The sequence below is a fragment of the Tyto alba genome, unplaced genomic scaffold, assembly GCF_018691265.1.
Source record: "Tyto alba isolate M040663 unplaced genomic scaffold, T.alba_DEE_v4.0 Super-Scaffold_29, whole genome shotgun sequence".
NCBI lineage: Eukaryota > Metazoa > Chordata > Aves > Strigiformes > Tytonidae > Tyto > Tyto alba.
The window spans coordinates 4,054,759-4,081,261 of record NW_024881303.1 but is presented as its reverse complement, the minus strand read 5'-3'; the positions used below and the strand labels follow the sequence as shown (position 1 = coordinate 4,081,261).

General features: G+C 47.6%; 1 protein-coding gene across 4 annotated transcripts in view; it reads left to right on the top strand.

Moving 5' to 3' along the window:
- FERMT2 (FERM domain containing kindlin 2) overlaps positions 1-26,503 on the top strand; it is a 51,467-nt gene that overhangs the window by 11,935 nt on the left and 13,029 nt on the right. For 2 of the 4 annotated variants that reach the window (XM_042799096.1, XM_042799095.1), the window contains exons 2-7: positions 7,109-7,342; positions 19,777-19,911; positions 23,571-23,603; positions 24,066-24,291; positions 24,460-24,562; positions 24,834-24,941. In XM_042799096.1, the coding sequence (XP_042655030.1) occupies positions 7,109-7,342; positions 19,777-19,911; positions 23,571-23,603; positions 24,066-24,291; positions 24,460-24,562; positions 24,834-24,941 (839 nt within the window). The remainder of the gene's footprint in view (positions 1-7,108; positions 7,343-19,776; positions 19,912-23,570; positions 23,604-24,065; positions 24,292-24,459; positions 24,563-24,833; positions 24,942-26,503) is intronic. The other 2 variants (XM_042799098.1, XM_042799097.1) reach the window with 1 other exon arrangement.

The following is a 26,503-nucleotide window of genomic DNA, read 5'->3' as shown; positions in this document are numbered from 1 at the left end:
TTGAACTTTGCTCTGCAATTAAATCCCTGTTGGGGGGTGGACAAGAGTCTAATCCGGTGCGTACCACATCCTAGAAGACTCAAATCTGCACAAAAAAAAAAATAGATTCTGCCCCAAGACGGTTACTATATCACCCAGCAAAACACATCAGCATTTCTGTTGGACTCAAGATAAATGAAAACAGCTCCCTTTTTTTTTTTTTTTTTTTTTTTTTTTTTTTTTTTTTTTTTTTCCTTCCCCCACTCCCCCCATAATTGTCCTGGAAGGAGTGGCTTTGGCGTGTTCAAAGGAATCTGAGTTTAAAGAGGTCAGTATGAGCAGTGAGGAGGCTATGTCCTACCCCTCCTTGTAGGGAGCAGTGTGCTCAGCTATTTAGATATACGTGTGTGTGTGCGTGTATACACACCCATAAAATACAAATATGTAAACACGCACATAGCTGTGCTTATATATTTTTATTTTATATAAATATATAACAAAATATATATATTTTTAAAATCTGGCTTGTTTATTTTTTTCCTTATTTTTCACCACGACAGTGTTAGCCCAGCCAGCTTGCTGGCACTGTATGGTCTCAGAGCAGCCTAGGCACATTTATCTCGTGAAATCCCGATCCCTGCTCCGGTTGGGATTACCTCCCAAAAGCAAACAATGATCTTGCATCTATCCCCAGCAAACCGTGGGTCTGGATCCGATGCACTGGGATGCTGGGGCCAATCCCTGCACCAGTGTCTGCAGGTGGGGGAAGGAAACGCAGCGGTATTTAATGGCTGTATCAGTAGTTTCTGAAAAGTAAATAATATTAATGACCATGGGAGCAGGCGCTGGGGTGGGACCTTCAGCAGCGCTCGTGGCTGTAAAATGCTTCTTTATTCTTGCCCTACCCCAGTGCCTCTGGCCTGTTCTATGCACAGGATTATCCATTTTTTTGATACTTCTGAATGTTTTGGGAACATTTGCAATATTCTCTTGAGTTTTTTAGTGATGTGAGGATACGCCTTCAGCCCTCATTGCCACACACCGCTTGACAGTACGTGGAAAAGGAAAACCTACCAAAGCAACCACATGAGATTATGTGCAATGATTTTTGGTGGTTTGTTTTCTCCTCCCCCCAACCCCCCCTTCCCCGTTTTAGCCTGTAGTCTTAAATTGCTCTCCTTTTCAAGTTTTTAAATACTTTTGCCTTGCTTTCCGTGCACGGTGGCCATGCGGTGCATCCCGAGGGGACAGGAGGGCGGAGGGGTGGGCACACCCCCTCCCAAGGAGCTCTCCCAGGACGCACCAGGCACTCCCCAGTATTTATTGCTGGAGGTCTCTTTTCCTTTGAAGGAGTTTTTCTTCCCCAGTGCCTTCCCAAGAGGGGTGTGTAACCCGCCAACACCCAGCTCACAGAGCCCATGGCCGCTCCTTGGGGCTTGCAAGTGCCGGATTAATGCGTTATCAGCAGGTATTTGAGTTTAAAGGTACTTTAATCTCCCAGCTGCCTCTCAAACCGTCTGCTGCCTGCAGTCGGGGTTTTAAATGTGCTGTCCACATCTGTTTTTTTTTTTTCAATAAAATGTGTATTGCACATTCATTTAAAAAAAGTAAGTGCAACCCACTTTTTGTTTTCTTCTGTCCTTATAAAAACCCATAAGCGCTTACATCCCGTCTGCACCAAACTCATTGAAAAGCTGGAAAGTCGTGGTGGTGGTTTTTTTTCCCTCGGTAGATTAACAAGTATAAAAATCACTTTCTGCAAGAGGAGTTGCTTGGCTTGTGAGCTGGTTTCAGTCCTTGCACCATATCTTATATATAGCATTTACATGTGTGTGTGTGTGTATATAAGACACATATATTTGTGCATATATATGTATTTTATATATGCATATATTATTTGTGTGTGTATATATTAGATATGCCTATGTTTTATATATGTGTGTATATATGTGTATGTTTATATGCATAGTATATTTTTATATATTTATGTGGATCAACTTGAAGTGTTGTGTGGGTAATGGAAAGGCATTTTACTACCCAAACTTCCCAACTGTGTCTAGACCAGAGCTGAAATAATCATAATTAAAGGCACCCCTGGTGCACAGCCACCACGGGGGAAGGGCCAGGGCTGGGGCGGGCTGCTGTGCTAATTCTACTCCTGTGGAAAATCCACCAGTGGGGTGGGTGGGCTTTGGTTCTGCCATGTTCTGTACGGGAGGAGGATGGTCATAGAATCATGGAGTGGTTTGGGTTGGATGGGACCCCAAAGATCACCCATTCCCACCCCCCTGCCCCGGGCAGGGCCCCCCCTTCCCCCAGCCCAGGGGGCTCCCAGCCCCGTCCAACCTGGCCTTGAACCCTTCCAGGGAGGGGGCAGCCACAGCTGCTCTGGGCACCCTGGGCCAGCGCCTCACCCCCCGCACAGGGAACAATTTCTGCCTCAGATCTCACCTAAATCTGCCCTCTTTCAGTTTAAAACCATCGCCCCTTGTCCTATCCCCACCCCCTGACCCAGAGTCCCTCCCCACCTTTCTTGTCCCCCCTTTAAGCCCTGGGAGGCCGCTCGAAGGGCTCCCCGGAGCCTTCTCTTCTCCAGGCTGAACCCCCCCAACTCTCTCAGCCCGGCCCCCCAGGGGAGCTGCTCCAGCCCCCCCAGCATCTCCGTGGCCTCCTCTGGCCCCGCTTGAGCAGGTCCTTCCACGGTCCTTCCCTGGGAGGGCTGAGGACTTGAACTCGTTGCTCTAAAAGCCATCACTTATAATTAAGAAATGAACTGAAACCTCTGCTTTGGCTACATCCGCCACTCCTCCTAACATGAAGAGTATTGCAGGGAAAACCAGCTTCACCTGCAAATCTTTGTTTCCAAAATTCAAACAAAAAACCACGATGCAAACCAGCGGAGCTTGCAGAAGTTCCCTATGTACCTACTCCAGCTTATGCAGGAGCTTTTTAATAATCTTCCTCCGACGTTAAGGTGATGGAGGTGTTTGTCGGCTCTTCGCTGTCCTGTGGATTTAATCAGGGATGTGTGTGTGAAAGGGGATCTGGTGTTACCCCGCGGGAGCCTTTCCCGGAGGTGGAGACCACCGCTGCTGGAGTTTCCTGCTCTCCAAATATCAGTCTAGTGGAGTTTAACCGTGTGCTGGGGAGGGGGGGGGTGGAAAAAAAAAGAGGTTTATTTGGTCATATCAGGGCTGTATTGTCCTGAGCAGTGCACAGAAGGAGAGCCCATCTGCAGTAGGGGATATCCCAAAATAACAAGGCAAATACAGTGTTTATGTAACGCTGGAGACTTGTATACTATTGCTAGTAAGTCATAAGCTTGCACAGAGAGCGTGCCAAGTGACGGTCATGCTTCTGAAGAAAGGAGGTTCAATAGCTGCTGCAGAAGCCGAGCAGAAAAAGGCCTTTTAAAATCCATGGGTTAGCAGAGGGAAAGAGTTTGGAGCAGCCAGCTCCTGGAATAAATGGGATTAAATGGGCCATCAGGCAGAGCGGATGGGACTGCCTTGATCTTTGCATTTCACCAAAATTTGGCTTTGTTGCTTAAATGGTAATTGTGTACGTGTGTATCTGTGCAATAGCAGGCCCGGAATTAAAATACACTTCGTATGCGTCTCAATTAAGACTTATTTTCTGCTACTTGAATTCTAGATGTGAATTTAGTGATAGCTGTGGGAATAAAAATCTGCAACTGTAATTATGCTGGACAAGCTGGAGTGGTGTAACTGCAGAGAGTCATGGACGTGAATTGAAAGCTAAGGATGTTTAAGGTTTACAACACTTTATTGAGCAGCCCTTTACCTCTTCTCATAATGTTCTGTCCTCACAGAGGTCTCTGCAGCTGTCTGGGTGATTTAAGATGCCTCTTGCATTTGCAGGACAGTCTGAACAGCTTTTCAAGGTGAACAGCAAACTTGCTTCTTGGGTTTTTCTGTACAAAATGTCCTCAGCACCACCCGTGCTGCACCTCTGCCTCTTTGCACGGTTTTAGGAGGCAAATGCAAAACCAAGTTCTTCCTCAAGAAAAAAAAAAAAAAAAAAAAAAAAAATCACAGCCAGGTGCCCCAGCCCTCCCAGGCTCGCAGCAGCTGAGGTTTCAGTTCAGGCTGCTGGGGGAGGTGGAGGAAGCGGGGAGTGGGGATTATTTTTGCTGCGGGGAAGGAAGCGCCGTGCTTCCCTTTCCCGTGGGTGCTGCTGGCGGGGTTGGGCTCGTGGAGCTCCCTGTCCCCAGCCTGTGTTCCAGCTGATGCTGACAGCTCCTGCCTCCACATCTCCACAGCTTTCACCCGGCAGGTTCCTTGCCTGGACGGGGAGCAGTGGTGGCAGTGATTTGCTCTGGCCCTAGCAAACGTGTGCAGCTCATTCCCAGGGATCCCTCTGCGTTCTCCTTTGCCCAAGGTGACCGTGGTGGGAGGATGCTTTTTTATTGCACCCAGGACACCTAAGTCCTGGTGGCTCCGGCGTTCCTCTCCCCCCGCCATGCCATAAGCAGGGATCAGCCTGATCTAGACTAATATGTGTGGATTTTTCCATCCCACTTAACAAGCCTGTTTCTTTTTCTATTTGCTTTGATTGAGATGCTGATGAACATTTCCCGGCTCTGACCATTCCTGCTTCTTTGCGTGACAGCGTTGCCGTGAGGCTGGTGCACTTCGTGGCTGGAAATAACATCTCAGGGATGGGCAAGTAGCATTTAGCAACTCAGAGGAGCTTCTGGATCTACAAACACCTCCGCTGAGATTTGCAGCGTGGTTTTGGACTTGTAGTAACCTTTTGAATTCGAGGTCTGGGATCTCTAAAATGAGTTTGCAGTGCTCAGAGACGTGCCTGTACTCTGATAAATATGTAACGGCCAGTCCTGCGACTGACCGCAGGAAATGGGAAAAGACTGAGCTGAAATAATAAGCCTCGTCGTAAAGCTGTAACCCCGACAAATCAGTAACTCGGGAATTGGGACCCTGGTGAAGATTTATAAACCTTTGATCAGATTTAACCAGGCGGTTGGCATTCCCTGGCATGCAAGGATTACTCCAAGCCCTGGGTCGCACCCGCTGCCTTGCAAAGCACCGAAGGTTTCTCGTCTTGTTAGTGTTAAACTCAACGCCACAGGTCACCTGCTAAACATTTGCCAAGCTCCTTTATATATAACTACCCCATGGGGCAGCCACAAACCTTTACCTTTTTGGCCATAGCCAACATTTCGCTGTTAATTCAAAGTGTTAATTACTCTCAGGCTGAAAGACGATGCTGTGCATATTCGTGCCATGGCCTGAAAGGTTAATCTGCAGCGTAAACCCAAATCCCCTTCTGTTAGTGATTCAAAATGCCATTTTTTTTTTTTTTTTTTTTCTCCCCCCCAGTCTTTCAGTGCCAATTTGTTCAGCTTTCAGTGGGGCAGAAGTTGGACTTCATTACCAAAGTCCATTGTAATGATTTCTCAGATTTTTTTGAGAGTAGCCAAGGCTTGTGCAAGCTTGCATGCTTTTCTATATTTGGTTTTGTTTAATTTGATTGTACAAAGCTGTTGAAAAGTCTAGCTGAGCATTTCCACTTTCCGACTGCATAATTATGCCATTATACCAGGAGTTCAAAGAAAAAAAGGTCTTCTACTGGCTTTTCTCAGTAACACTGAGATCAAGATCCCATTTTTAGATAAGAACAGAAAAAAATTCATTTGTCACACTGCTCTCATCTTGATTAAGTTCAGATGTGGCTGGTGGGATAGTCTTTGTGATTTCTGTCCTGGAGTGTGTTCCTCGATACCTTCAGCCTGTTTGGTGGGGTGTCTGCTGGGGCTTCACCCCCAGACTCTGCTGGGTTTGCCCTTGGCTTTCTGGCTGACGCCCGGCAATGCACGAGCATCACTGCCAAAGGATGGAGGGAGGAGCTGTTCCAGTAAACATCAGCTGGCAGTTTTAATTTGGGTGAAACTGATGTTTCACGTTGGGAATCTGGGATCTCTGGAGCATCTGGAGATGAAAACTCTGAATTATTTTATTACCGCTGCCTTAACCTGGAAAGTGCCATGCTTTTAAGATTCTTTTTTATTATGAAAATTAAAATAATCCTCACACAAAGTCCATAAGCTCAAAACTGGTAACTGTCATTTGCCATATCGAGTGCAGAACCATCCCTGTAACTTGTCCTGCAGCCTCTTGAGGTTCTCATATACTTGCCCAGATGACATCCTGTGGAAACATTTGTTTTTTCCTCTGAGATGAGATCTTTGGCTGCTGCCATCAATGCTGACACACGCCCCGGTCGGTATTTTTGGAGATGGAAGGTTTAGGCTAAGCAGAGCTTTGCAAAATGCAGGTGCAGCACCTGGATCCTTCCCTCCCCCATCTCCTTCCCTTTCTCCTGCACCGTTAATGGCATTTGGTGGTTGGTGGATTGGAAGATGCTCCTCAGGAGTGGCAGGGGGACGTGGGGAGAGCAGAACGGGTATTAGCAAAAATTATTCCCAGTGTTAGGGAAGATACTGCACAGTGGCTGTCTTTTGGAGTTACCACCGTGCTTTGGTTCCCCAAATGCTTCCCCACTTGGATGTGACCTTCAGAGACCCCTTGGTTACGTGCCTGCTGGATGGAGATGTGGTTGCTGGGTTTTGCACTGTTGTTCCTTTGGGGAGTAACTTTTAGTTTCATTTGGGAATTTTCCAGTTTTGATGGTAGAAACTGAAAGACCTGCAGAAGACACGGTGTTTCTATTTAATTCTCCTTTCCGTGTGTGCCGAGGTGGCTGGACTCACCTTTGGATAGCTCAGGTGTCCTACTTGGTGGGGATGGGGAAACCCAAGAATTTTTAGGTAACCTAAAAAGCCATACAAAATCCCTTTTTGGGGAAGGGGTCAGGTCATTCATAGACCAGCATTGCTGCCGGGCTGAGTGATCCACAGACATGAAGTGTCTCATCCTTATTCCTCCTGGGTTCCTTCCTACTTTTATCTCCGAGGTGGCTTTTAGATGCAATTGAGTACAAGCAATTATTTGTATCTGAAAAGGGCTACCGGCGTTTTTGGATCAATAGTCACTTCTTGGTGAAAGGCATTTAAACTTCTGCTTTTGTCTTTTGAAGGCTAATTCTGGTCCAAGTTTTAACGGGTAAAATGGTTTCTTTGTTCAAGATGTCAAGAAAGACTGGTCGGATCATGCGCTGTGGTGGGAGAAGAAGAAAACTTGGCTCCTTAAAACGCACTGGACGTTGGACAAATACGGGATACAGGCCGATGCCAAGCTCCAGTTCACACCTCAGCACAAGCTGCTTCGCCTTCAGCTGCCCAACATGAAGTACGTCAAGGTGAAAGTCAACTTCTCAGACAGGGTCTTCAAGGCGGTTTCTGACATCTGCAAAACGTTCAGTAAGTAGCAAGCGCCGAAAGCTGCCGGTGGGGAGGTTGTTGCTTGGTTTGGCTCCTGCCTCTCCTTTGGTGCACGTGCTCGTCTCATAAATTTACTAAATCACTGGTATTTTCGGACTTCGGACACCCAAGAGTTACTTGGGCATCTTGTGGCCTGGATGTTCATTCTTTTTCCCGTTTAAATCTAACCTTTTCTGTGCAAACACTTAAATAATGGGACCGATTGTACCAGAAACGTAAGAAGAAATACATTTTCTGTGCTGAATTCTGTTTCGTAGCAAGGCTGTTCTCAGTTTTGTCTCAGGCAAGGCAGTAGCAGCCCTGCTTTATGTTAAAGCTGCTGGTGTTGGGTCGTAATTTTTTTTCTGCAAATTTATGTGCTAGATGAAAAACAAACCCTGAAATAGGAAACCTGCCAACTCCGTGGGTTCTCTTCCAGTGGAAAATCATATTAGAGATTAAGTGATGATGTTTCACTGTAAAACTGTCTGGTGGAGGGAAGGAACCAAATCTCCTCTCCTCCCCAACTCCTCTCCGCGATCCTTCCCCTTGTTGAGAAGAAGCCCCAGAAGAATGATTTCCCACCAGGAACACAGGTCGTGTCCTAGACTGCTGCTTTTGTGCATCGCTTTTTAACCCATCTCCACAAATTTCTCATCCCAAAAGCCGATGCTTCTTTCTCCTCCCTTCCCCCCCCAAAAACCCAGGATAATGGCAACTTCTCTCTGAGGAACTCAAACAAGCGCTCGGCGTAGGCTCTGCACCGGCGTCCTTCCCAGTTGCTCCCCTCCGAAAGGAACCTGCAACCCGACCTCGGCCGTAGTAAATCTATTTCTGCTCTCAAAAAGCAGCCAGGGTTACTCTTGGCTGACCCAGTTATTTCGTGAGGCAGGAAGAGCCCAGCCGTACGTGCGGCATTACGGCGTGGCCCCCGGCGCATCTGTGGTTAGATTGGTATATATAGTTGATTACGAATCTTTGCTATTTCTTTCCTGGTTTGTTTTCTTTTTTTTTCTTTTTTTTTTTGAAATATAAATACTGGGCAATTTCTCCTTAAAATAGAAAAGGCTTAGCCAGCATTATTTCCCAGTTGATTTTGCTTCCCCCCGTGTCTCCCATTGCCATTTTTAATGTCATGCTAGACAGGGAGGTCACAGGCCTCCTCTTGGTTGCTGATGAATCTTTCTAGCAGTGAGTCACATCAGGAAATTCTGATACAGTTAATCACATAACAAGAGATCTTTCACTGACGCTGCCGAGCAGTCAGAACCTTACATGGGCCTGAAGCAGCTATTTATTCAAGTCCAAGGCTCTCGGTGTTTTATGAACAAACCAGCAGAATAATGCTAATATTTAAAGATGCAGAAGGGGGAATAGCTGCAGCCCGGCTGTGGTGGGAGCTCTCTGCAGCAGGCAAGGGGGGGACACATCTGTCGAGGATGCTTCTGACTTTCCTCCCATGGCATCTGACAGTCTGGAATAAATGTTCCCAATTTTGGGCAAAGCAGGATTTTTGCTGGAAACTTCACTCCCCTTTTAGTGACTCTTACCAGCCCGAGCTGTTTGAGGACAGACATAAACTACGTGGCAGAATTCAGCGATTAAATCTTATTTAGCCCTTGTCTTTGTGTTTACTGGGAGGCAGATGTTCAGCAGAGCTCTGGGGAAGGCGGCCACATCGGATCGTGGGAAGAGGGGATTGGGATGCAGGGAGGAGGCAGTGCTGGAGCTGGAGGGGCTGGGAACATCTTCCCTGGACTGCAGAGATTCTTGGACACCTATATAGTATACAGGTGTATAGTAATATATGCAATATAAAGGTGTATATCATATGTGTCCAAATATCACTATTTTTGTGTGTGTGTATATATATATATATATATGAAATATAATGTATTAACTAAGATAACATATATATTATATATAATATACAGGTGTATATTATATGTATGAAAATAGGTGTCCAAATGCTGCTATTCTTTATTATTTAATATATATATGTGTGTATATATATATGTATATATATATAAATAAAAATATAGGTGTGCAAATACCTCTGTGGTCCAGGGAATCGCTTCCCAGTGGGAAGACAGATAGATAGATATAGATAGATGATATAGATAGATAGATATAGATAGATAGATATAGATGGATGATATAGATAGATAGATAGAGATAGATAGATAGAGATAGATAGATAGAGATAGATAGATAGAGATAGATAGATAGAGATAGATAGATAGAGATAGATAGATAGAGATAGATAGATAGAGATAGATAGATAGAGATAGATAGATAGAGATAGATATAGATAGAGATAGATATGGTTTGGTGTTTACCTTGAGGAGGTCTTGGTTCATATCTCCATAAGATCCAAAAGCTCCTTGGGGCAAACACCAAACTGCTCCCTGCAAATCCCGCTCTCCTCCTGCCCTTTCTTCCTCTGCGTGTGACTTTGGTGCTGTGGGTCGGACACGTCCTCGTCACCCAGCGCAGGAGCCGAGCGCTGGCGATGGAGGCAGGAGCTGATCTTGGCTGGGAGGTCGTGGCTCGCCCGGGCAAGAGGGGCCTGCTGCTTTCCACCATGCAGAATCATCCCAGGGGATGTCGTGCTGAATTCGCACAGCACGTTTCGTTCCTGGAAGGCGGGGGGATATCTGCCCGCACCGCGGTGCCTGCCGCAGCTTGCCAAAAATTAGAGCAGATGTAGGGTGGTGAGGTCATCCCAGCTTGGGGGGCTTGCCTTTTCCTTTTTCTCCAACACAACCCTCTCTTGGGGTCTTGCAGACTGTGCTATAGCACTTTCTTCACCTGCCTGTTTCCCTCTTCTCACTCTCCTGCCCCAAGTTAGTGTTTATGCTGCCTCATTTTTCTCCACTTTCCTGCCCTCTGCAGCATCTCTGCACCGGCTGGCTGCAGAGAGCACTTGCACCCCATATTAATCATGCAAATTGTCTCCCCAGGGAAAGCTGAATAGATATTTCAAGGTAGAAAGGAGAAAGAAGTAGCCCCTGCTTTAACAGCACAGCTCTTGTATTTGTAAATCCCTTTATTTCTAAAGTTAAAGTCCAGTGTGGCCTTGGACCAATGTCCAGCCAACAGAACTGTGCTTGTGGGTTGCTCGTATTTTAGCTGTAACTGTTTGCTGTCTTTACCCCCGGAGCATTTAATTACACACTTCAGTAATTTTAGCATATGGCATGATTAATGAGTAATTTAAGTAATTCCTCATGTTGCTGGGACTCTAGCTGATTGCGTTTATAAAATCCTGTATACACAATCAGGAACACACTTGGGTGAATTATTTAGGGTTGTGCTTTTTTTCTTCTATTCCCTTTAACTTGTACCCAGAGCTGTCTCCGTTGCAGCGTGTGGTTGGTTTTTAGAGAAAAGCCTCCTCCGTTCTTGTGCAGAGTGAAGTTACTGCAAAGGGCAGCTCTCGCCGCCGGCCGGGCTGCGGCTCCCGGAGGTGGCTGTGGGAAGATGCTGGAGCCACTCGCACATCCCTCGCTTTCTTTGGAGGTCGTGCGAAGCCGGAAAAAAACACAATCTCATTCCCAGTTGCTGGATTGCAGCCCCTCAATTCCCACAGCAACCGGGCGGGAGGGTTAACGGCACGGATTGACCCTGCCTGCAGCAGGAGCGGGGCGGTGGGTGGGGTGGGCAGCCCTCACCCCAAGGGTGGCCTGGCAGCCTGCCCAGGAGCAGCTGCTGGCAAGCAGTGCTGGCCTGAAGGGCCAGCTTTGATCCTTTGATCTGCAATTAATGACCAGAGAAAGAGAAAGTAAAACTTCACTTTTTTTTTTTTTTTTTTTTTTTTTTTTTTGGAGCACCAGGGGTTCGCGCCGTCTCGCAGAGGTTGGGATGGGGTGCTGCCAGAGAGGCTCCTGCGTGCCCCCCCCCCTCCTCTCATCAGCCCACTGGGGAGGTGTTTCTGCCCAGCAGACAGCCCATCAAAGCCACAAATGCGATTTAATGGGGCTGCAGTCAACACTTGACTGGTGTGGGTGGGAATATCCTCATTTGGTGTGGGTGGGAATATCCTCACTGGAAAGCAGGATTTGGGGAGAGAGGAGATGGGGCTGCATTGCAGAGCGCCTGTAAACCCCATCATCCTACGTAACAACGAGCAGAAAAATCCTCTTTTCCTCCACAATGGTTGTATTGCAAAGCTTCCACTAACTCATCATCCTACGAGTGGAAAAATCCTCTTTTCGGGCACAACGGTTTCATTTGATTCCAGGACAGCGGACGCCTTGCATCTGCCCGTGCCCTTTAGCTGCTTTCTTGCAGCATCCCCTTTCCCCTGCTCCTGCCTGGATGTTTTTTTCCACGTGTCCTGGGAGCACTGAGGGACTCCAGGCAGGATCCGCTGTTGCTGTGTGGGCACGTGGGAGAGGAAAAGCAAACAGCAAGAGGCGAGTGTGAAGGTTTTTTCCCATGCCTTGGCGTTTCCTGCCCCCGGCGATGCTGCTTCTCGTGGGGAAACAGCATGCCTTGCAGGGTGAGGGGAGATGAGCTGATGGCATAAACACTCGTCATCCTTCTCCTCTTCTTCTGGCCGTGAAGATTTGGGAGCTACGCTGTCCTCCAGCCTGAACAGAGGAGCAGGGATCATTCCAGTTGGTGCTGGTGGGAGCTGGGAGCGCCGGGGGGGGGGGGGGGGAGGATGTGGTGCTGCAGCTGGGAGGAGGCAGCTCTGGGAGGAAGCACTTCAAAATTCATGACTCCTCTGTCCCTTACCCACCCTCAGGCTGTGCAAGATGAAGAAATTCCCTTCGGGTTTTTTTTTTGGTTTTTTTTTTGGTTTTTTTTTTCCACCCCCTCCTCCCCCGGAGGCTGGTAGGGCATCACACCCAGCTCCTGCCTCATAATCCTCAAAGAGTTTTTTTGAGAATTAAATCACCTGCTTTGGAAAATGAAGTCTGCAGAGCATCCTGTGTCGAGCAGCGGCAGTTTCCGTGCCCGCATCCCGTCTCGCTCCGGTCCCTGGGGGCGAGGGGCACCGGGAAATTGGGACCCCCCCCCCCCCTTGCTCAGGGTAAGGGTGCTCCCATCCCGGGGAGCTTGTGGGGCCGGAGAAGGAGGGATGGAATCTGAGGGGTCCTGCAAAAAGTGATGGGCTGCTTCCCCTCGCCTCTCCCTGCCCCAAAATAACGAGGTGCCCGGAGCGTGACTGATGGGGAGGCGATAGCCAGTCTTCCTTGCTTCAGGCTCCAGCCACCAAACACAACCCGAGACACGGTGACGGTGGCATTTGGGAGCGGTGTGATGCAAGCCCAGCCCCAGGAAGATGACACCATCCAGCAGTCTAGACGCTGAATATGACCCTACCTTTTTTTTTTTTTTTTTTTTCCTTATAAATGGTCTCCGCTCCGGTACAGAATGTCCTCTGACTTCTGAAGTATTTGTAATATTTCCATGCCCTCTGTTGCCAGAAAAAGGTCTATAAAAAGCTGCTGGGTTTTTTTTGGTTGTTTTTTTTTTTGTTTTTTTTTTTATCTCAAAACTGAAACCCTTTGGTACTCCGAGATGTGCTGTGTTCCCAGGGCTCTGCCCGTGCCCGTTAGCACGCGGATCCGCAGCCCCAGCACGGTTGCTTTCCAGGAGCCAAAGCTGCCTGGAGTTACTCCTCCCCATTGCAAACCTCTTTAAGCCTTTTTTATTTCCTTCACACCCCACTGGAAAATAAAGTAGCATTTTTCCCAAAATAGTGGTGCTGAAACGAAGTCCTGGTAGATGCATGTGAGCATCTTGGGCGGGGGTATTTGGGGGTGACACTGTTCACGTACCGGCGCGGAGGCAGACCTGGTGAAACACTGGGGAAGGATTTGCTGCCTTTTGCTGCCACGAGAAGAGAGGTTTGGCAGTAGCGCAGCTATTTCTAAATATGTCTAGGGGATGGGTGTGGAAGGAAATCTTACCATTTAGAGAGTCGGCCAAATTGCAATGTACTCAGCTTTTTAAATTGCGAGGCCCATGTGTAGCGCTGCCAACTTCTTCGTTTTGCTATTTTCCTCTTTTATTGCTTGCCTATGTTCAGCTGCAGCTGTTGTGTAGGATCCAGACGGACACCAGAAACGGGTGTAAGGGAAATAACGAGATTTAATTGTAAAGCGGCTGAGATGGAAAAAAATATTCCCCCTTTCTGTCCCCTCCCCACCCTGGTCCCTGTTCTGCGTGTCGAGTAGCATCAGGTTGTATGTCACCATGTGAGTCAGTGAATTTTTTCATCCTTACTCTGCTGTTGACAGAGACCCTTTAAATAGACTTTCATCCTGAAGACATTAGAAGTTGCTGGCAAAGCTCATGCTGCCTCCTTCCTTAAGACTATTCTGATTACTCTTTATGGTCTGATGCAGAGGGTGTAAGTGGATTTTTTTCTCTAGTCGGTGGCGCTTAGTTTAATTGAGTTTAATTTGTCTTTAGCTGCAGTTCAGATACTTCAGGGGCAAAGCTCAAAGTGCTGTCTGTGCTCTGGGAGGCATCCGGGTAACTGCAGTCTGGGGATTTCATCCCACTTGCGGAAAAAAATATCCAAATATTTAGCATTTGTTAACTCTGCCTCTCCGATGGCCCTTTTCATTAGCCGTGCAATAACGTCTGGCTCCATCACTGCTGCCTTCCTCCTCCTGGATCCCTCCTATGCTGTGGTGCCTGATTTTGGCTCTGGGTGCCACTCACACAGCTGGCGTTTGCAAGCAGCAATCATGCCTCTGCAAAGTCCAGCCACCTCATTTTTTTGGGTGGTTTTGCAGATGGCTACTGTGGTGGCAAGTCAGTAAGTCAGCAGGCACTTGGGTTTTCCCTGAATTTGGGGAGGCTCTGGCAAAGCCTCTGCCAGGGTCAACCCCAGTTTTGTCTGCAGCCCGGGTACTCATTGGGCATCTCAGGAGGCTTTGCAGGATGTCCTGAGGTAGCTGCTGGCCTGAGGCAGCAAGTGGAGAACTTGGCTTTTGCCCAAATAAATATTTAAACACCCAGGCAGCTGAAGAACCCATAATAAAATGTTCTGAATGTAGGCAGGTCTACAAACCTAGTAAACTCTGCTAAGGGGGACGAGGACCTGTTCCACCATCAGATACTGCCCAGCGTCCACAGTCTTATCTCCAGGCACTTCAAAAGTTATACAAGTCTTTTTTTTTAATTTTGCCTCTGGTCTGTTTTGCAAAACTTTATCTCGAGTGAATTTATGTTGAAGATAAGTTGGGTACTTAGTTCTGTCAACTCAAGAATTCTGTAAATTCAGGAAACATGATCCATAGAATTCACTCATTCCAAAGAAAAATACTACTTTTTTTTTTTTTTTTTAAGTCAGAAATGGGAGAGAAATGGGGTTTGAAGTCTCATTTTTCTTAAGAATCATCATGGTGATGCGCAAAGGCTGTAATTTTTATGAGTCATTGCTTTGAGACAGCGGTGATCCAGTGCAGAGATATCCCACTTCAAAACACATTTCCTGACAGAGGGTAACTGGATCGGCATTAAAGAGAGGATTTCCCCTAAATACTGTCTGTGCTACAAGGAAAATTATAGACTTTTTATGGTTCAAGAGCTAACCAAGCAAACCAGCCCTGTGGCCTTTTAAGGGAGCCAGAAATCGGGTGGAAAAGTGGATGCTGAGAGCACTGCCGTGGAGCATTAATTTTCCTTATGTATCAAAACTGAATATTGAAACTAGTTTGATTTCCCATATTTTTAAATTTTGGGAAAGTCAGTACGTAGTCAGACAGTGCTTCTTGTCGATGATGCCACGTTCCGTTATGTAGGTGATGCAAGAAAACCACAAATCTGATTTCTGGTGGGAGTGAGAGCCCATCCCTCAGAGCACCGAAATCATCACCGTGTGTCGCTTGGCACGCTGCCCGGGGGGGGTCTGGGGATCCTGCATCTTGGATGAGGACAAAGCAGCAAAATCACCCCTTCTTCCACGCCAAGACACGTGGATTTTGGTTCCATCTCTGACCGCGACTGCTTTCCCGTCACAGTACACCTCGGTGGTTACAGATGCAGCAGCTGCAAGATTTACGTGGTGGATTTGGTGCAAAAGAGCATGAATTGTGAATTTGACACCCTGCAAGGCAGATATTTTTCTTTAAAGCCAGTTTCCGAGGGGCAGTCGCTGTGGTGTCCTATGAAAAAGGAGGATTTCATCCCAGCTCTGCCGTTCCTCTCTGGGTGAGAGATAAATGGGCACAGCTGGGCTGGGTGAGCTGTGCAGGGGCTGGAGGAGAAATGAGGGGTTACACGGGGAGAAAAAGGCCGTGGATTTGTCTTCAGTGGGAGACAGCACAGGCACAGGTAGACTTTTGCAGGCAGGTGGAAAAGAAGATGCCGCAGGGAGTAAAATGGCTTCATCCAACAGTTGGAAAAATTTCTCTTGGAGGTTGAAGGCTGCCTTCCCGGTCGCATTTTTTAAACGCCTCCCATGAAATACATATATGTGTGCTCCTCTCACCAAAGGGCATTTCACCCACTTGATAAAATCATAGAATCACAGAACGGTTTGGGTTGGAAGAGACCTTTGAAGGCCATCTAATCCAACCCCCCTGCCATGGGCAGGAGCATCTTCAACTAGACCAGGTTGCTCAGAGCCCTGTCTCACCTGGCCTTGAATGTTTCCAGGAATGGGGCATCTATCCCCTCTCTGGGCAACAAATCCCCTAAATTTGATGAAGCCCTTCTGCTGGGATGTGGACGTGGGGCTGCAGCAATGTTAGGGCTTAGCCACAGCTGCAGCTGGTCCAGCGTAGGCTGGAGGAGGTGTCAAAATACAGTTCCCACATGGATCCAGCTGAAAAATGGTTCTGCACCAGATCTTGGGCAGTGCTCTCCCCGCCGCTCGGAGCGCGCCGCGTATCATCGCAGATGGTTTTCGCTAGCAGCTGCTACCAGCCACGCCGGGAATGCTCAGTAAGAGGCTGGGTAGCTGGGTTTTCACATGCTTACACAATAAATAGAAATAAAATGCTAAAAGGATCATTTAGAGTAATTTCTCGTAGACGCTGCCAGTGCCATCTGTCTCGTGTGTACAGACAAGGAGTCTCTTCTAAAGCAAACACAGACCCGACCAACGCATCAGTTGAAGAGTCAACACATTAGCCTTGTTCAGAAGGTCACTGCTCCCCGTCCACCCACATTTCACTGGCCTTTTTTCCTTCAAAGTGACCTTTGGCAAGAGCAACCTGGCTTCAGCTGGAAGATGTGGGGGAAATAGTTAACAAAGAGGGAATTTGGGGCTGAAGTCAAACCCTGGGGAGATGTTTTACCCCAGGTGAACAACTCCAGCAAACGGGCTCCTCCGGGTGCAGAGGGACTTAGTAAAAAACCCCAAAGCTATATAAAAGACTTTAATTTTTTTGCACCGCTTGGATACTTGAAGGATCTTGCTCTTCCTCTTACAGCCAGAAAACAGGAGCTGGGGCTCTGGAGTGGTTCCTTGTCCCAGTTTCCAATTAACTGGAGTCCTACCATCTGCAAGCCCTTACACCCTGGGATAGGCTCTGCTTTAGCTACAGTAACTAAACACCATGTTTGCCAAGCCCAGCTCTGTTCAAAACACTCTTAAGGTCCTTTTGTACACTTCTTAGCAGCAAACGTTTTTTTCACCATCAGCTCACTGAAAGATGGAACCATGCGTTGCTTCTCGCCTTTAATTCTGGGGTGGGAAATAAAAGCGACGCCGCTCTCTTGCCGCTTTTCTGCTCTCTGCTGCGGAGCAGAGCGGGCTTTATTTTTAATTTCCCTCCCCCGAGCCTCGGTTGCCTTCAGTGGGTTTGTAAAGTCTCGGGGATGAGGGTCTGTGCCCGGGAGCGGGGATGCTCCGGCCTCGAGGATGCAGCTGCCGAAAACTTTGCCCGTGTCCCTCGTAATCCGATGAGAGCGTCATGAACAACTGAGGGGCTATAAAAAGTCGCTTTGAAATCAGATGGTCAAGCTTTGGGCTGGCTCCAGCAGATTGCTTTCAGGAGCCGAGCTTGGCCCGGAGCCCTTCTCTTGGCCTCTCTGAATGGTTTCAGCTGAGAGGCTGTATCAGTTGCTAATACACCATAAATAAACATCAGAGTATAAACCTTGCTAGCAAAATACCAGGGGAACTCCTCATTTTAGGCTGTGCTGCGTGTTGTCCCTTGCGCATGACCCTGGTTGTCCCAGCAGATTTTTTCTTCGTGAGGTAAGCTGGTGGTGATAAATGGGAATGCAAATAGCTGTCTGGATTCATACGCTGGGTATTTATTGCTAGAAATGGTCAAAAAGTTGTGCGGTGAAACTCACTGTTGGGGAGTGGGTGCAGGGCTGGAGTTTAGCGTGATAATGTGTTTGTAGTAATAATAAATTGGTGTTAAATTAAAGCCTGAATTAAATAAAGCTTATGTATATAGAAATATATAAAATACATAAATATCTATAAATATATAAATAAAAATAAAGCTTAAATTAAAGCTGTGCCAGATGATGGTTTGGGATGGGAGACCCGCAATGAAAGATGGTTAAATCCAGAAGTGCCCAACCTCTGGATTCAGGAACATTGAACGAATCTCTGGAGGTCACCTAAAATCCCCCCCAACATGACGGGCATGGTGGGGTGGTGGCAGTGCACAGGCTGTTATTTAAAATAGCAGAGATTAAAAAAAAAAAAAAAAAAGGGGAAAAACATAGGTTGTTATTTAAAATAGCATGGCAGGGAGGCTGGGACAATGTCCTTCCCAGGAGGGGACAGCCCGTGTGCCAGCCCCGTGTTGCTCACCGTGTCTGCAGACAGGGAAACGAAGCCCTGGGATGTGACCTGTCAGGGAAGCCGTGCTTGAATAAATTTAAAAAGAAAAAAAAAAAAAAAAAAAAAAGTAATTTTTGGAATATGCTGTTTGTAATGGCAGCCATCCCCTGACAAACGTGGAAAAGCACTTTTGGCTAATTGGCTCACGGCGAGGGGGGAGCAGAGCTGCCAGCCTGACGTTTCCCCGTTTATTTGCAGTAAGGAGAGACGCTGGCACGGGCGGGCGTGAGTCGGGGCAGACACATCTCCCGTGGGGATGTGTCCCACTCGGGTCACGTGCTGGGGGACCAAATTCCAGGTTTAATTATAATCCTGTACAGCAAACTCCCGCTGCTGCCAGCGCGGTGGTGAGATATGAACCCTGTAACCTGTCCTCGTTAGAATAATGACTTATTGTCTTGTTCAGCATTCCTTTTTGGTGGGAAAATACAGCCTGGCTGCAGTGCAACCAGCTTGCTCTCCTCTGCCTCTGACGTGGGCAGGGCCGGGGGCTGCTTTCCGTAGGGCATCCCGAAGGCAAAAGCTTTGCACATCTCCCTGCAGCTAAGCATTTTGGGGCGTTACATGCAAAAAAAAAAAAACAGCTAGAAACGACACGGGGGCTTGAACATGGACAACCAGCTGCAGAGGAGAGCTCCACAATTCTTCCTTGCAGGCTCAAGCATGACCCATAATCTCCATTTCTCTAATCCAAGCTGTATTTCAGAGCTCTCCGGTCTTTTTGCAGCTTTTCATCATTGCAATAGGATGGCTTCATGCCCAGGTGAATGCTTTTCCAGATCAGTTCCCACGTATTGACTGAAGATAGTTTAGAGCAGATGGAGGGCTTTTTTTTTTCTCCCCTCTTGGTTTTCGCAGCGCTGGCGAGGGACTCCCGGCTCCCCTCCGGTGCCACCGTGATTTTGGTGGTACGATGGATGGTGGGCTCCACTTTCCCGGAAAGCTCCTTCCCACTTGGGAGTCACTGCAGCAGGCAGAAGTAAACCCAGAGTATCACCTCAGTGGGAAACGGCCCTAAAATTCTCTTTTTCATTAGCCCCCACACACTCTCATGGCTTAAAACACAAACATGCTGGGGTGCCCTTCACTTTAAATAACGTGGTTTTAAAATTATTCAGGCTGGTCCTGGGCAGGGAACTGGGGGAGGCTATATTTTTGCTGTGAAAAGGCAACACTTTGGCCAAGACCTCTTTAAAAAGTGCGTGCCTTAAATGTAGGCTCTAAAGTTTCCAGTCTGATGAGTAAATAAATGGCTTGACTCTTGGATTCATCCTGTGGAAGTGAGAGTACCTGGCCTGTTACCTAGGTGCCTAAATAGGGGTTTACCTGCTGATTAATACTTACAATATATAGTATATTTATATTTATTTCTATTTACATGTAAGATAATGGGTGGGAATTGTACTAGGCTCTGTCACAGGGTCTAGCAGTGCTTGTATTTACATTTGAGTGGCTGTGCCTGGGAAATTTGTTATTTTATGTAAATGCTGTGTTACCTCTCTAGCCAAGGGTGGTGCTTGTTTCCAACAGGCTTGCAGAGAAAATGTTCTCAACTTGATTTTTAACCATTGCAAAGCAGGACAATCAGCCGAGGGTTATTCTTTTTTCCCTTTTTTTTCCATCCTGCCTTTGTAAAAGTGGTCTGTTTTCTCCTCAGACATCAGGCACCCAGAAGAGCTCTCCCTTTTGAGGAAACCCAGAGATCCATCAAAGAAAAAAAAGAAGAAGTTGGATGATCAATGTGAAGATGACGCCTTCGAATTGGAGGGTCCATTGATCACACCGGGGTCTGGTGAGCCGGGGCTTGCTTTGTGAGGCTGGTCTGGCAGGGAAGGGGTTGGCGGGAGGCAAACATGGTAAAATGGGGGTGGGGGATAAATGGCATAACGGTATCGATCTGACCTAATTCCTAAGGTCTGTGCAAGAAACGGACCCCAAATAAATGCCACGAATCATCCAGGGCTGCAGCACTCGGACACGGTTGCGCAGATGCATGCCTGAAGCTGTCACGCATAGAGGGGAGCAGAACAACACCAGCCTTCATAAAGTAAACCAGAAACCAAATGTGACCACTTTAACGCTCAGATTGTGTTACTGAAAGGTTTTCTTACCCTATTAAGCAAAGAGTTAAATGGAAAATCGTTCCTAATGTCAAATTCCAGGTGTGTTTTAGGCAGCACCACCGTTCTACTCCTTATTTATAGCCCAGCAAACCCAGTATTTTATTAATTGCATTAGCATTCCCTTATGTTAAGGGTGTAGCTATAGACCATAATGCTAAAAAACCAACCTTTTATTGCTGGGGGGGTTAGTTTGCCAGTCTGGTTTACAGAACCAGAGCAGCATTGGTAAGAGAATTGATAACTGATGGAGTAACGTCTCTTGCCGCAGGCAGCAAATCAACGCAGGGAGGTGTTTGCAAGCAGGAGGGGTTTTCAGCTCTGGGTGTTGTCTGGTGTTTGGAGGCAAATGGCAGGAGCTTGAACCATAAAGTCTGTGAAGTGGGAGCACTTCAGCCCGGAGAGAGCTGCAGCGATGCCTGCTGCCAGGCGGGAGAGACATGCCTGGCTGCCCAAGCTCTTGGTTTTAAACCCAGCGATGAGGTGGAAGCAGCTCTAATTAACAAAAAAAAAAAAAAAAATATTTTGGAATTCAGTAAACTTGTATTAATTGGTCTTATTAACTGAAGTACAAGCGAAGGTCATGCAGTGTGGTCATTGGCACCGGTGGCTCTGGACTTGCAAGCAGAAAGGTTTGGGCTGCGCAGGGCCCGGGCGAGAGCGATGATGCCCTGGAGCTGCCGTGCTGTGCACCACAGGCTCCGCAGCAAACCATCAGCACAGGTCTGTAGCAAGGGAAAAATAATCCTTCTTGCACTCTGGTCTCGCTCTTTCTTCTCTCAGTTACTTAAAAATACTTCTCGACTAGTCGTCTCCCACTCCTTGCTCAGGGAGTTTTCCCTGCATCAGGCAAGGCTCCAGTCAATTTTCATTTTCCTTTGGCATTTTCATCTTGAAAGGCCGTGATTAGCCTTTCCAACAGTCAGTGTTTGCAGAGAGCATCTCCGTTAGATTAATAGGAAATACTTGGCCTGCTCTGGGAGAAATGTACGCAAAAGATAGGTTTTTATTTTAATTATTTATTGGTCTTTCAGTGAGTCACTTTGAACTGTCTTGCTGATTTTGCTTTCCTTGTGCATAAAATTTACTTTTGCTGCAGGTTTAATTACTGCAGCTACCTGCCATGTTTAGGTGCCATTAGTTAGAAGTTATAGTTTTAATCTGAATAAGCTGTTTCTAGCATTGTTCCAACATCAGCTTGTGTGCTGAGTACTTCTGTAAAACAAGTAAATATTTTGGGATCTGCTTATTTCGGTGCATGTAGATGTACTGGGCATGTTTTGTCACTGAGCACCCCATACCTGGCAGTGAAACCATTTAAATCACTGTAGGCAGAACTGTCAATACACCCACAGTGAACGTTGCCCAGCACTTTCCGTTAGAAAACCTGTATTCGCTTGTTTATAAGTTAGCCAAACTTACAGCTATTTCAACTGGAACTTTCCGTGACATTGCCTGCCTTGGGCAAATTTTTTAAGGGAAGCTTCTTCTGAGCTGCTTCAGATGTTTGGAGAAGATGATGGGGAGAACATCCAAGGGGAAGCTTTGCTCTTCTGGAGCAGCCCTTGAGTGGAGGAATGTGGGGAGATGTCCATGGGAAAACCTGCCCAATCTGGGGCAAGAAGTGGGATTTTCTTTTGTTGGTCCAGTGGATGCTCAGCCCTGTCTCTCTGAGCCACATGAAGGTTGAGGCTGGCAGGCTGCGAGAGCGGATGGGGAGGAGGCAAGAGCATCTTTCGGTTTGTGGATGGTGACGGTGGTTTATTGCCAGTTCCTGTTGAACTGCGCTGCTGCAGCGTAGCAACGGTCCTCGGGGAGAGCACGTGTCTGCTGCTTTTTATATTTATAGAATCACAGAATATCTCAAGTTGGAAGGAACCATAAGGATCATCGAGTCCAGCTCCCAAAGTATAAATACCTGATAGAAGTTCCTGGCAAGTCACCCCTGGCCTTCTCCTCACAAGTGTGAAGCTTGAAGGTGGATACCTCCATCCCTTGAGCACTTCTGCTGCTTTTTTGCTCGTGCCTGGTTTGCTGGGTCTGTCTTGACGGCAGGTACTCACAGTACTTACTGGTCCCCCAGATCATTAATCCAGACTGGGATGCCAGCATAACTCGCAGGAGCTTTAAAAGTATCCAGGTGTTTTTCTTGTTTGATGGCAACGGACAGTTTTCATTTATATTTTCCATCCTGTCAAGCAGTACAGAGTCACGTTTCCGTATCATTTTTAAGTTTCCTAACCAAGATGTTGGCTCTCATTCGTATGATGCTGCGGATTCAAACCATTCTTACTGTTCCTTGAGGTACCCATCATAAAAAAAAAAAAAAAAAAAATGAGAGTATGGAAAGGTTTTGCTGTTGTTTTGGTCTTAGACTTTTCCAGATGTTTAGCTCAGCTTTCTGTCGGCCCTTGGCCGTGGCGGGAGGAGGGATTGTTTGGAGTGAGGGGCTGGAGGGTGGCCCGAGGTGGTGGTCCAGGGCAGCAGCAGGAGGTGGCACAGAAGACCTTGCTTGTGGCAACTCAACCCTGCCACTCACCGCCTTCAACACCCTTCACAGTGCTCTCGGAGGTGGAGTCTGGGTGCATCGAATGCACAGCTGAATAGGCTCGTGGTTTAAAAAGGACGCAACTCTCTCCCAAAAAGCCAGTTTGCTGTTGGTCCTTCTAGGTACTGGTGTGCAGATTGATGCCCAGCAAATGATGCTGATCTCATTGCCTGGTGCACGTACGCAGTGGAATTACTGACATTAGGATACGGTTGCTGCACCTCCCTTATTGTGAAAATCTGGACTTTATATTCTTAATGTAAAAATCAATTCTCCTGTGAGATGAATAGGGACTATTTAGCGCTCAGCTATTTTGGGGTATGAGATACCAAGCTGGGTCTGCTTTCTTCTCTTCAAATTTGTGATTTTAAAAGGTTTTTTTTTTTTTTGTCTGCTTTGAGTCTGTATGAGCTGTAAAGCTTTAAAAGGCCTGGGAGTAATGTGTGCTTCAGGATCAGTTTTGCAGCAAATCGCACCACTTGCTCAGCATATTAATCCCAAATTCGTTTGGCCATCTCAGCAAGCTTTTCCGTCCGTGAAATGCAGCGTTTCCGTGCCCGGCTGTTTATCGTAACGCGAATAAAATAACCGTGGAGTCACTTTGGTTGCTTTGCCTGCCGAGTCCACCGGCGCTACTGCAAACACGCCGTTTGGATGGTTAAACCTCACCTGTGCTTTTCTGCCCTCTTCCAAAAACGCCCAGTTTCGGCCTCTGTCCTCTCCTGCTCTCCCGGTGACTTTCTCTCGCCTTCTCACTTCCCTCCTTTCTTTCCCTCTCTATAGGCACCGATATTCTTTACATCGGCCCCGTCAAAGGTGAGCTCCATCTCAGTAGGACTTTTGTGCTCTGCCTCTGGTCTCTTTGTCTGCGCCCTTAGTTTATTTTCCTGCTCCTCTAATACTTTTGACTTCCAAAATCTTTAAGCAACAGGTAATACCGGTAAGTTGGGGGCCATTCACGTCCCAGGTGCTGCAAAAACACGGGGGGCAGGCGTTTCCCAGTGTGGGAGACCTGCACCTTTTCCCATGGATTATGGGCTGGAATGAGTTTTCCTTCAGTTTTGCTCTCGGAGAAGAGCTGAGAGGGGCAGATTTTCATGGGAAAACAAGCAGTGTGGCGTTTTTCCCATTCTGGGGGAAAAAAAAAAAAAAATAAAGGTAAAAAAAGGGAAGGTTTTTCATCCGCTGGCTTCGGGTTTGTGTCTGAGTTGGCTTGGTTGGGAGCAGGCAGGGCTTGGCTGTGAGCTAACTCCCGGTCTTTATTCCTCTTACTGGTAGGAAACATATATTCAAGCCCAGGACTCTATAGCAAAACGATGACACCGACCTACGACGCTCACGACGGCAGTCCCCTGTCACCCACCTCAGCCTGGTTCGGTGACAGCGCCTTGTCGGAGGGGAACCCGGGCATCCTGGCCGTCAGCCAGCCCGTCACCTCCCCGGAGTCCTTAGCAAAAATGTACAAGCCACAGGCGCTGCTCGATAAAGCCAAAATCAACCAAGGGTGAGTTAAGGATTTGGTTTTCTGTTGGGTTTTTTTGTTTGTTTGTTTTTGTTTTTTTTTTTTTTTCTTTTTTAAATATGCGGTTTTAAATGACATTCTTGAAAGCGTCATCGCGACTTCGCCGGAGGTTTTTGTGTGTGTGTGTTATCCCGTTTTGACAATTTACAGATGGCTGGATTCATCCCGATCTCTTATGGAGCAGGAGGTGAAAGAAAACGAAGCTTTGCTGCTCCGGTTCAAGTACTACAGCTTTTTTGACCTAAATCCAAAGGTACGGAGCTATTTATTTTCTTTACCTCTGCCAAGCAAAGGCTTTGAGCGAAGGATGCCTGTATCTCTGATGTGCTTTTGTGCTGGTAAATCCTCCACAACTTTGAAACCGGTCGTGCAGGCATCATCCCTAGGTATTGCTAGGGATGCTCCAAGGATTGCTTCGGTGGCAGAGGCTTTTCGGTCTCGGTTGAAGTGAAAGATGAAGTGGTTTGTCTTGAACCGGGCTCGTACGTTTTACAACCGGTCCGTGTTTTTGTGCTGTGCCGCAGTACGACGCGATCAGGATCAACCAGCTGTACGAGCAGTCCAAGTGGGCTATTCTGCTGGAGGAGATCGAGTGCACGGAGGAAGAAATGATGATGTTTGCGGCGCTGCAGGTAAGAGACAGCCCGAGACGCTCACAGCGTTAGTTAAACTTGATTTTGTAGCTTTGCAGACTTCTCCGTTGGTGAATATTGGTTAACACGGTAAGTGAAATCTGCTGGAACTGGTGTTTTAAGCCTCACCTTGTCTTCGATGGGAGCTTGGACTCCTCGTGCTGGTAGGAGCCAGATTGTTTCCTGTCTCCTAATCCTCACTTGAGTTTATAAGGTAATTTAAATATTTGCTGCTGATCTGAAAAGGAACTTGGCCTTCTTTTTCCAAACATGTTTATGTCTATCTTAACTTTCAGCTTTGCCCTTCTTACAAAACCCCAGTAAGTACACCGGGTTACTGAACTGTGCGTTTCTGGCGCGCTGCCCCCCAAGCAGCTGGTGATAATCTGTGGGCTTCCCAGAATTCTTTATTTATCTGTTTTATGAAATACTCGGTGTGATTTGGCATAAATACTACACCTGCTATTGACTTCTGTAAGATGGATGGCAGGCCATTTACTACGTGTGGTCTGGCGCACCCCATCGCTGTAGGATGCAGAAATATCCCCGTCAGGAGCCAGGCTGTCTGGTCCTAGAGCCCCTCCTAGGAGGAAAAATGAGTGAAAACGGAAATATAAAGACTCAGTTTATCTCTCCGAGCAGTCCAGAGTGGGTTGGGTGTGGGCCTTCGTGTGAGATTTTATGAATGTTTTGGTTTTCTGGGGTAAAAACAGATGCAATGCCTCCTCCCAAAATGGGAGGTGTGCCTGATATGCCAGAGGGCCGGGCTGCCATCCGGAGGGGTCTCAGCAAGCTGGAGAAACGGGCCAACACAAACCTCATGAAGTTCAACAAGGGGAAGGGCAAAGTCCTGTCCCGAGGCACCTGTATATTCTGGGGGCCACCCAGCTGGGAAGCAGCTTGGCAGAAAAGGACCTTGGGGTGCTGGTGGACGCCAGGTTGAACATCGGCCAGCCCTGTGCCCTTGGGGTGAAGAAGGCAAAGGGTGTCCTGGGCTGCACTGGGCAGAGCATTGCCAGCAGGTCGAGGGAGGTGATCCCTCCCCTCTGCTTGGCACTGGTGAGGCCACACCTGGAGTACTGGGTCCAGTTCTGGGCTCCTCGGTGCAAGAGGGGCATGGACATACTGGAGAGAGTCCTTTGAAGGGCCACAGGGATGATGAAGGTCCTGGAGCATTGCTCCTCTGAGGAAAGGCTGAGGGAACTGGGACTCTTCAGCCTGGAGCAGAGAAGGCTCGGGGGGGGGGGGTGTCTTATTATTGTATATAAATACCTGGTGGGAGACTGTAAAGGAGATGGAGCCTGGCTCTTCTCAGTGGTGCCCAGTGACAGGACCAGAGGCAATGGGCACAACTGAAACACGGGGGGGGGGTTCCCCCTGAACATCACTAAACACCTTTTTTTACTGTGAGGGTGGCCAAGCACTGGCACAGATTGCCCAGAGAGGTTGTGGGATCTCCATCCTTGGAGATACCCAAAAGCCAACTGGATGTGGTCTTGGACAGTGGCCGTAGGTGGCCCTGCTTGAGCAGATGATCTCCAGAGGTCCCTTCCAACCTCACC